Source organism: Triturus cristatus, chromosome 2_2 (assembly GCF_964204655.1).
Source record: "Triturus cristatus chromosome 2_2, aTriCri1.1, whole genome shotgun sequence".
In the NCBI taxonomy this organism is placed as follows: domain Eukaryota; kingdom Metazoa; phylum Chordata; class Amphibia; order Caudata; family Salamandridae; genus Triturus; species Triturus cristatus.
This window is the reverse complement of record NC_140582.1, coordinates 1,136,772,860-1,136,784,332: the sequence shown is the minus strand read 5'-3', so window position 1 is coordinate 1,136,784,332 and position 11,473 is coordinate 1,136,772,860. Positions and strand designations below refer to the sequence as shown.

The following is an 11,473-nucleotide window of genomic DNA, read 5'->3' as shown; positions in this document are numbered from 1 at the left end:
TGACACCAGCTATAAACAGAATCAGGAGGTTAGTTGACACGTTGCAGTAAGATGAGGGAAAACAACACTTCGGTCACCGTGCCGCCTGAGTGAGGGCAATACAAAATGTCGGAAAGACACAAAATGGTGGCTAAATACGAACGGGATCGGAAACTGAATTACCTCAGACCCTCCTTTTGCCATTCCTCAGGCAAGACACACAGACTCATTTTAATCTGAGTCGACGTCAATGGCCATGAGGTCATTAAGCTGTTGCTGCAACATCATTTTAATGCTCTCTGTCTTCCGTGGCACAGGCTTTGGGACACACATAGTGGCACAAAGATCACAGATGGCGGGGCCACACTGCATACAGATACAACAGGAAAAAATGATGGCCAAAACCACTCCAAGGAATGTTAATACCTTCCATCCCCATTTGGACAGTAATCCCCAAAACCATTCCACTAAAGACCAATCTCCTTCGTCCTGATGAATCGACTCGGAGATCACATGTAATTTGGAGATGGCTTGGTATACCGTAGGGGCATCGTCAGGTATATAAATGCAACAGCTAGATCCGATCAATTTACAGACTCCACCACGATCCGCAGGAATAACATCCAGAGCAATCCGGTTCTGCAATGTCATGAGACGATCCGCCTGAAGTTCAGCTATGAGATTACTCAAGGCTCCCACAGTGACATCTATGGTAGTCTCAACAACACAAACCAATTGTCTCATGTTTCTACTGTTGGCCATTGGGCCCCAAAAAGGGAGAAATCCTTTAAGGAAATCACCTCCCTCTTGTCCTGCCGTGTCTTTAGAATCGATAATCCCCCTGCCATATCTGTTTCTGTGATATCCCGAAGGAGCAGTGTATGTAGGGGGGAGAAGAAAGGCTATATAGCATGCTCCTGAAAAATCCGTAGGTAGCCACGTATACGCTCTATCGTGACAGACAAAATACGTGCCCTGGGATGGTACTAACGGTGGTGAATTCTGAGATGTGTGAATGTATGTATAGGAACAAACACTTTTTTCTTGTCCAGTGTCAGTAGTCTGGCCATTCATTTGTAAACAAAAGTTACCTCGATGAGGCAAAGTCCAAATTGGTGGAGATTTTCCCTGTTTAACTCTATCTGTAAGGCTAGTAGCGTAACGAGTCACGTTCCAAGCATCGTATGCCCGTTTCTCATCAACAGGAACCCTACTATTCTCCACAATTCTAGCCATAGCCACTATTCCTTTTATCAGAGAACTATGACTAAAATCTTGTCCACTACCATATGAACCAGCTGGAAGTCTAAATCGGTTCTGATATGCATTTGAAAACATCACAAAATAGGCCCAAGCGGAACCTTCATAAGAAAATGGAAGGGCTAAATATGGCATCCCTTTTTCTGTGGTATGAGGCATAAGTCCACACACCCAACAGTCGGTTGTGTTGACTACCAATTGGTGTTGATGCAACAACTGGACAAATGAATTGTTAAAATATTCTGTTCTCCTGATTAGTTCATGTTGGGGAAGTGTATATAATTGATGTGGGGAGATAGTAGAATGAAAGGGCAAGGAAATAGAAGTAGGAACAGATTTGTGCTGCATAACATGAACAATCCAACCTATACAAGCCAATAAAATACTAGAAAACATAAGAACACACAATGCTATGCCACATTAACTGTACATTAATTTACAATATTTCTTTCTCATCTCTTCCTTCTTATTATTCTTTCCCAATTTGACATCCATCCTCTAAAATCGTTGCTCACGGCAATCTTCCTTACTCACTTGGCTGTGATTATTAGCCGTCCTATGTCACTGCAAGTCCTGGGGGCCTAGCCACTATACAGGTCACGAACCAAGACTCCTACCGTGACCCTGCAACCTGGACAGATGATACATGTCACGAAAGAGATGAAAATCTCAGGTGTCCTTGACCAGTCTAGGCCTTAAATTATATCGAGTTCTGTTCAGTACAGTTTGGTCCTGAAATAGTATCTGTGGATCTGTAGTGTTCAATCGGAGATGTGGCGGTACTGCTTCTTGTAAAACGTCGTCATCTTCTTTTTCAGACTGAGCTCCATCTAGGTGTGCACTACTGAAAGGTACAAACTGAGGGACCTTTTCGCCTTCAAAATCACCTACTCCCTTACGGACCCACTGGTCAAAAGGCAAGGGCACCTTTTTGCAGTGCACGCCATGGATCCAGTTCTTCTTCCCTTTGACTTTCACTGCTGTACGTGTTACCAGAAGAACCTGTCGAGGCGCCTTCCAACGAGATTCCAAATTCCTTGTCCTCTGAAAATTTTTCACACAGACCCAGTCTCCCAGTTGGATAGAATGACCTGGGTCTGTGGAGGCCTCTGGTAAAGTGTTTTGAACCTGTTGGTGGAGAACACGTAATTTAGTGGTGAGGTCATGCAAGTGGTCAATCAGCATTGGATACTGTATGACAGAATACTTTTTAGGGCGATGGACTCCCCAAACATTAGCCGGGGGCCCAAAAACAACCTCGTATGGGCTGAGTCCCAAACGAGAATGTACAGCTGTTCTAGTGGATAGGAGGGCCAAAGGTAAAGCATCGGGCCAGGCAAGTCCCGTGCTAGCCTGTACCTTTGCAAGCTTAAGTTTGAGAGTGCCGTTATAGCACTCTACCAAACCCGCTGATTGGGGATGGTTCGCCACATGGAATTTCTGGCGAATACCAAGACCGGCACACACATTTTTCATAATTTGGCCCAAAAATTCACTTCCATTGTCACTCCAGACAATGCGTGGCAAACCAAACCTAGGGAAGAACTCTTTCAGAAGAACTTTGGCAGTGGATAAAGCAGTGTTGTCTTTCACAGGGTAGGCCTCTATCCATCTGGAGAAGGCACACACCACCACCAAAACATATTTGAGATTGTTGCATCGTTCCATGTGGATATAATCAATTTGCAACACCTCAAAAGGATATGTTGGGGGAGCAAAATGACCTGCTGGAGTTGGGGTTCCATTTCCTGGATTATGCATCAAGCAAACGATACAATGCTACACTAAATTATCTGCACATTTTGGAATCCCTTCGTTCAGCCACACTGGAGCCAGAAGCTTACATATTCCTTTCGCACTGATGTGGGCTGGACCATGTGCCATAGCAACCACAGGCAGTACATAGGCATCTGGTAACAGCCAACGCTGATGTTCTGACAATTCTATCCAACATCCCATCGCGTCTAACATTCCTGTACTCTCTTTCCACTTACTCAACTCTTTCTCTGTAGCCTCTCCTTGAATCGATCTCACACTTTCTATTGTATCCTCACACATTCCTTTTTCCGTGACCCAATTTGCAGGGCCCGTAACATACATGCGACTTATAGCATCTCTGGCTGTTTCTTTCGCTACCTCATCCGCAAAAGCATTCCCACGACCAACATCATCAGTAATCCTCTTATGCGCACTACACTTTATGATTGCTATCTGGGTAGGCAAAGCAAGTGACTCAAGAAGATCAGCTACCAACTGACCATGCTGTATTTTAGTACCGTGGGAGGGAAAGAATCCTCTTTCCTTCCACAAACGACCAAAGCTATGTGCCACACCAAACGCACACTGGCTATCGGTATATACATTCACTCTCTTTCCCTTAGATAACACACATGCCCTGGTCAAAGCTATCAGTTCAGCCGCCTGAGCTGAATTATGTTTGATGTGTGCTGTCTCCACGATTGTATGCAAGGTGGTAACAGCATAAGCTGAAGTTGTTTCACCATTAGGGAGTTTAAAACAAGAACCATCCACCCATATGATCCCATCCGGGTCCATTAGTGGTGTATCCTTCAAATCAATCCTACCTTTTGTTTCCTCCTCAGTACGGAGAAAACAATCATGTTGTTCCTGAATACCTTTCTCTTTGGAAGAGGTAACAATGTGGCTGGATTTAAAGTGTTACATCGTTTGATGTGCACATGACTAGCCAAGAGCGTCAGTTCATACCCAGACAAGCGAGCGCTTGTAAGATGCTGCGTTTTTGTCCTCTTTAGCAAGGTATCCACTGCATGTGGTACCATGACAATAAGAGTGTTATCAAGCACCACTCCAGCAGATTGACGAATAGAAATTGCTGCTGCTGCAGCTTTAAGACAACTAGGCAATGCCTTGGCTACTGGATCTAATGTAGCCGAAAAGTAGGCACATGGCCGCTGCTTGTCTCCAAATCGTTGTGTTAAGACTGACAACGCACAACCCTCTCTTTCATGGAGATAGAGCGTGAAGGTCTTACTGTAATCCGGAGTACCCAACACAGGAGCAGAGCACAGGGCAGCACGTAAATTAGAAAAACTCTTCTGACATTCATCAGTCCAAGGAAGGGGTTGGGGTGTGTCTTTCAAAGTGAGTGCCAGCAAAGGTTTAGCCAACAAAGAAAAATTTGGAATCCAGTCACCTTCCCTCCTTCGACAAGAGATGACCTAGATAGGTAAACTCTTGGTGGGCATATTGTAATTTAGAAGGTGAAACCTTATGCTGAAGGTCAGACAAGTGACGCAATAGTGCAATAGTCACGTTCTTGCAAATATCCTCTGAATCAGCAGCAATCAATAAATCATCCACATACTGAATAAGGGTAACACCTGGCGGCAAAGGAAAAGCATCAAGCTGGCATTTCAGAGCTTGGCTATAGATGGAGGGACTTTCACAATAGCCTTGGGGTGCGCGCTTGAACCGGAAACTTCGGCCTCCGAAAGAGAAGCCAAAAATATCCCTACTCTTTTTAGCAATGGGGATGCTGAAGTAAGCATTTTTCAGATCGATAACAGAAAACCAAGCTGCCGAGGCAGGTGTCATAGTTAACAGGGCAGTGATATCTGGAACAACAGGAAACTGTGGTACAACAATTTTATTAACCTCTCGGAGATCAATAACAAAGCGATAAACAGGAGGCTGAGAAGGATCAGTGCGTTTAAGAACCGGGAGAACAGGACTATTGCGTACATTTCTCCTCGTCTCCTCGACCACACCCTTCTGAACCAAATCATAAATATTAGCAAAAAGTGCTCTTTCACCATCATTGGGAATTTTGTATTGAGGGATGCGTGGCAATTTAGCATTGGGCTTGAGGGTAACAACATAGGGTGGGATCTCAAGACAACCAACATCATTTGGACCCGTAGCCCAAAGTGTTGCAGGGAGAGAGAGCAATTCAGGTGGAAATTGATCTCTAGACAAATACACTGGAGAAGTCAGTTTCTGCCCCAAAACGAGATGCACACCAGAAGGAGAACAATATATCGTTGCATGCAATCTTTGCAATAAATCCAAACCCAACAGATTTTCGCCGCAACCAGTCGTTAAAAGAAGCGGAGCTTCCAAATCATAAGAACCAATTGAAATAGGCAGAGGACAAGAGACCGGGCTATGAACTGGGGCGCCAGAAAATCCTACGGATACGTTTGTTAAGCCAGACAAAGGTGCCCCAGGGAGTTTGGAGCGAATAATAGAACTTCTCATCGCACCAGTATCTAAAAGAAATGGCTCTGAAACACCCATTGTAGTGACATTAACATAAGGCTCATTCTGATCTACTGGAATTGATACAACTCCCTCACTTTGGCTATGGCTGTCCTAGTTAGCGTGAAGACCGTCATTCTCACCTTCAACATAGTAATCATCATTGTAATACTGTGTAGACCGAGTATTCTGCTGATCAAAGTAGTTCATAGAATGTGGAGGTGGAGGGGAACGCTGTGTCTGGGGCGACATACCTCGACCTCTACCCCTGGGCGCTAACTGGGAACCACCACGACCTCGTGGAGTAGATAGTCCTCCATTACGCTGTAATAAAACCGGGCAGCTATTCTTAAAATGACCTTCCTCCCTACAATAGGCGCACTGGTTAGGACCTAACAAAGGCCGCGGAATATAGGGCTCAGCCTTTTGAAACACCCTCTGAAATTGGGGAGGCTGTTGAAACTGGCGCTGAGCAGAGCAAGGAGGATAAGCTTGTTGCAGAAGAACCTTTGTTTTTAATTCTTTAGTCTTCTTCTCTTGCTTGTCTTTTTCCTCTTTGTCCCTGTTTTCGTAATATTGAGCAGTAGCCAATATCTGAGCCGAAGAAGAAACAGCCCATGAACTTTCAGAGTCTTTTAACTTATGTGACAACTCGGGGAGCAAATTGAATACGAATTTATCTACAAATAATCGCTGTCCACCCTCCGTAGTCATATCCTGACCACTGTGATCAATAAACGTCTCCTCAAAACGAGTGAAGAAATCGGAGACACTCTCATCTTTCTTCTGTTTACACGCGGCTAATTTATCCCAATTAACTCGTAAGGCGGGCATCATTGTTTTCATTAAGGTAATAATCCTACCAGGGAGTTCTGTGATCAAAACATCAGGCTTAGCACCACCCATTTGTGCTCTATCCGAGGCAGTTATAGCATTCCATGTACCAACCAATTCTTGAACGTGATCCTCTCTACGAATCCGAGCCCATAACGCTTGTGGGACTACATTTCCCATCAGTATGTCAATATCGGCTAAATTCATAATACAGGCATCAACAGTCTGAGACAATTCTTTATAGTAACCAGCAGTGTTTTTACGGGGATCCGGTAAAGATTGTTTGAGGGCCAAAACATCAGATCTCTTCCAGGGGACATGTACCCATATACGCTGGAAGTGAGCGGGAATAGCTGGATTATTACCTGCTTGCGCAACCTCTTCCCTCCATATCGGAGGAACCTCTCTCATTGGGTAATGTTTCAATGTCTGCCGAACAGCAGGATCAGAATCAAGAAAAGTTTGTGAAGAAAATAACGACCTAAAAGTAACAAGTGTCCTTACGGCGTCCTCAACCTTAGAACCCACAATGAGTCCTCTATCGAAATTAGCCTGAACATCCAACAGACCCTGGGGAAGTAAACCCAAATCCATATCCTCCCATTCTTTAGCGACAGTGTCACACATAACATTAAATACATATCTCTGCGTGGGCGCCTCCCACTGATGAAAGGTAATCATGATATCTTTCACACTATACTGGGGACCCTTCTCGATCCATTTGCGAGCGAGAGAGTCCATTAACACCCATTCGTCGGAACCTGGAAGTTGACTACGAGACTGTCTTCGAGAAAAAGCCGGAGACATGTTCAGAGTCTCAAAGAAAGGGGACAAGAAACCCGAGACAGTATCTGTTATTCGTTTGCGCACAGTAGGAGAATTAGACATAAGGACAGGGGACAAGGTATTAGGCGATACAGGAGAGGAACTGGCAGTTATAGGGGGAGCCAAAGGCAAAGAAGATTGAGGTTCAGGAGATGGAGACAAAGGAATCGGTGGCACGAGAGGTGGGAGTGGCAATACCGGAAGGGGCAAATGTGGAATAACCGGAACAGGTGGGGGGACAACAGGCAACTGAACAGGTTGTAACAACGGGGGTGCATTAGCACCTTGTACATAGGGTGGAGGCAATCACAATAGGTGAGACATCAAAGGGCCTTCCTCCAGATCCTTACTTTTATCAGAAGGGGAATTAGGCAACACCGGATAGCATCTATCTATTGCCATACAATGCTGTCTCTCTGAAACTTCCATTGCATTATCAATCTCATTATCTTTAAACTGCTGGGCAGCCTGTATAATCGTCATATTTTGTGCTTTCTTATCTCGTTTTGCCTGCTTAATTTCTTTCTGTTTGGATTCCTTACGCCAGAGGCGGAAACAGTCAAACATTGCCGGCCGGGCTTGTCTTTTGAACAATATCGCTTCCAAATTGTCTAATATGTCAGGCTCAAAACTACCATTTTGTGGCCACTGTAGAACGCCATCGTTCTTCGTGTATCGGATCCATGCCTTATTAAAGGCAATGGGGCCGACACCATGTTTTGAATAAAGCTCATAGGTGGGAGTTCCAACCGGAGGAATCGGACAAGAGTCCTCCAGCCGAGAATCCCTATTACAACCAAAACAACAGAGCTTCCTAAACTTACGCAGACCAGGCATCGTTATTTCACTGGACTGTTCACAAACATCAAGGGGTTAAATTAAATAATATAGCACAAACGTACTCACCCCTCGGCTTCGGCTTTTGCAATAGCCGAATCAAAGACCCAAATCAAAACAAAATAGTGGGAGCTACCCACCAATACTTAACTAACAGCCTCATGCATCAAGCCAAAATCCAGTCGGTAAAATACCGATTCGCTAATAGCTCCCGGTATTGAGTTAAAAATACCCAATCCCAATGCATCAACCCAAAAGCAAAAATCGCTTCATTAAGGAATCCTTAAATAGCGATTCCTTAAATAGCGATAGCATTTAAGGAATCCCAAATTGAGATTCCTTAATTTAAGGAATCTCAATTTGGGATTCCTTAAATGCAATGCATGAAAGTTAAAAAATTAGCGAATTCGCTAATAGGGGAGCAAATTACCATGAAGATGAACTGCATGGTAATTTGCTAAAAGTTTGAAAAATGCACTTTTGTGCATTTTTCAAAGTTTCATGTTGCGCACACACATGCCCTTAGAGCATGTGTGTGTGCAACATATGTGCACATATCAATTTCAGGGGTGCAATAGGGTGTCATTTTGACACCCTTGCACCCTTGAAATTGCATGAGCAATTTGCGAGAACCTACTGGTACTCGCTATTTGCTCATGCAATCTCCAATTCATTCCTATGGGCCTGGAGGCCCATAGGAATGATTGGGATGGCATTCCTTAATTGCTACTCGCAATTTGCTAGTAGCAATTAAGGAAAGTTAAGGAATCGCTATTTGAATAGCGATTCCTACATGCATAGCCTTTTGCTATTCCTTATTAGCGATTCCTTATTTTTCGCTAATAAGGAATCGCAAATGGCATTGTTGATGCATGTGCCCCTAAGTGTCTTCTTACGGCAACAGAGGCCCGTCTAATGTCTTGCGATACCAAACATCATCAAAGGGACCAAAGCAGGGCGGCAGTCAGGGCAGCAATCGTCAGCAGCCGTCAGAAAGGAGAAACCGCGCTGCAAAAGACCTTCGGACCACTTCGACATACAGGGGTCGCTTGACGTGGTTCGCGATTCCTCCAGAATTTTCTTGCGGGGCTCCTCACGATCCTCGGGCAAGAACTGCTACCTCTGAAGCCGGCCCACGTTCGGGCGCCAATTGAAGAACCAGAACCTTATGGGCCTGGCGGCGCAGGGTACGCCTTAATCTCCTGAGTTCACCTGCTTTGTCGAACTGAGACACGGGACACTCCGTTAGGCGTAGAAGATAAGGTTAAATAGCTGCAGCTAAGTACAGTTGTCCCAGAAGTACACTCGGTATGTTCTTAGGAGATTGCCACTTTACTTCGTGGAGCACAATCTTTTATAACACACATATTCACAAAGAACACTCCCAATGCATACAGGGTTAACCAATGAGAAGAGTGTGAAAACAAGATATTAAGTAACTCAAATAAGCCTCTCTCCCAACTGTGTTGGTCACCCTTCCCCACAAGTTAATCAGTGGTAGTGTTTATAAGTCGACTTGCAGGTAGCAGGACACATTTGTATGCCCCGGAGGACAGTTGTGAAATGAGAGAATACGAGTAAAGAATAGCGAAGGCCAGAGGATAAGATAAAGTCAGTAAAGAATGGTGCGAACCAACAGATAGTTGAAACAGGGATCAGTCAGACCAGACGAGGATTAGTGGAGTCGGCCGGACCCTGACACCAGCTATAAACAGAATCAGGAGGTTATTTGACACGTTGCAGTAGGATGAGGGAAAACAACACTTTGTTCACCGTGCCGCCTGAGTGAGGACAACACAAAATGGCGAAAAGACACAAAATGGTGGCTAAATACGAACGGGATCAAAAACTGAATTACCTCACTACCAGCCCCTTCATAAAAACTACTTGAAAAAACTCTACATATTAAATATTATGCCTTATCCAGGCTAGTGAAGGTGTGAACATATTTTGTTAAAGACTTCACCATCCCTTCACCAAACAACAGGCCACGAGCCTCCTCACTGGATTCCTTATTGGATAAATCACCTAACTTTGGATCTATGAGCATTAATACTGTCTTCTTTCTCACAGACAAAAATCCTGCCTTCGCATTTCCCAAAAAGCAAATGGCCCTTTGACACCAGCCAAGTAATAACGTCAAATCCACTCTAAATGTTTTAGGTAGGCCTCCTCTACCACATCAAAAATCTTTGCCAGAGGTCCTAAAATGTCAATAATTTTGTTTCAAGGATCTATCCAATCCTTTCCTTGGATCTGTACCCATCTTAAAAAGATATGTACTGAGCTATGTTGGGAGTCATAGTCACCTTATCGTCTATCAGAGGTCTTAAACATTCCTCTCTCATAATTCTCCTTTCTTCCTTTTCTAGGGCTTCCTTATTCTTGCCTTTATGTAATCAGAAACATGTTCTAATGGCCACCAGTCTTTTCTCCTCGGATGTCTCATATCCCTTGGACTGAATAACTGCTCTCCAAAAGGATCCACTACAGTCTCCTCACTCTTTTCTCTACCACTATCGTCAATCTCTTCTCCAAAACCGTTCTTTTATTCCAGATCCAGGACATATTCATCCATAGCCACATCACTGTAATTGCTTACGTCACCTGAAGCTTTCCCTCTAAATTCAGTGTTAAACTGACTTTCCGCTGTACCGCGTCGGGTAACTTTCCTTTTCAAGCCACTTGGGGCTCCACTCTGCTTCACCTTATCTTCTAAATGCTTCCTTTTAGAAAGACATTTACCACCTGGACCTCTCTCACTTTCCTCCTCAGATAATGAGTAAAATTCCTCTTCCTTAGTTTTTTTTCCTTTTTGCCAGAGCCTGTTTTACAGACTCCTGAATCATCTCCTTTAGCTCTTTATTTATTATATTCCTTATTACATTCTCCTGATCATCTTTATTTGTATCCATATTATCCATATTATTTTAAAGTTAACAAATATCCCTCCTAAAACACATAAAAATCCTCTTTTCCGATTTTTACATATAATCTTATTTAAATCGCTTTATTTATCCTTTTTACCAGCTCTTTCGCACCTAACCACCGTCTCTCTGACCTGAAGTCGCAACGAAGCCTCGCTGTCAAGGAGATGGCTTCACAGTGTAAATTCCCCTAGAAACAAACCCAATTGTTTCTAGTCATGCCCAATTTCCTTTTAAAAATCGACCTTCAGAGAACCAATCGGAGAGTGAATCAGACATGAACGTCATCCGACTCGCTCTCCGTCCTTCTCCCTCAACGTGTCTCAATGTGCGAGTTTGCTGCGAGCTCGAGGCATACCTTTTTTGAAGATCCTCGACCTAACGGCATCTTCAACCTCCTGCACTCGCACGTCAAGCATAAAAACGCTCATAAACTCCCAACCGCGTCCCAAATTAACATTGAGAATACTTTACAATCCTCATTGAAACATTAATTCAACAAATTTAAAAAACTACATATAAAAATAACTCAATACTTGCACAAAAGAAATACTAGAAAACATTCTTCTAAG

At 43.9% G+C, this 11,473-nt stretch overlaps 1 protein-coding gene across 1 annotated transcript; it reads right to left on the bottom strand.

The window, feature by feature from the left end:
- Positions 1 to 210: 210 nt before the first annotated feature.
- On the bottom strand, positions 211 to 1,587 carry LOC146863245 (endogenous retrovirus group PABLB member 1 Env polyprotein-like). The gene has a single exon (XM_085643163.1). It carries the CDS (start codon positions 1,585 to 1,587, stop codon positions 211 to 213), a length of 1,377 nt encoding a protein of 458 aa, XP_085499289.1.
- Positions 1,588 to 11,473: the final 9,886 nt, after the last annotated feature.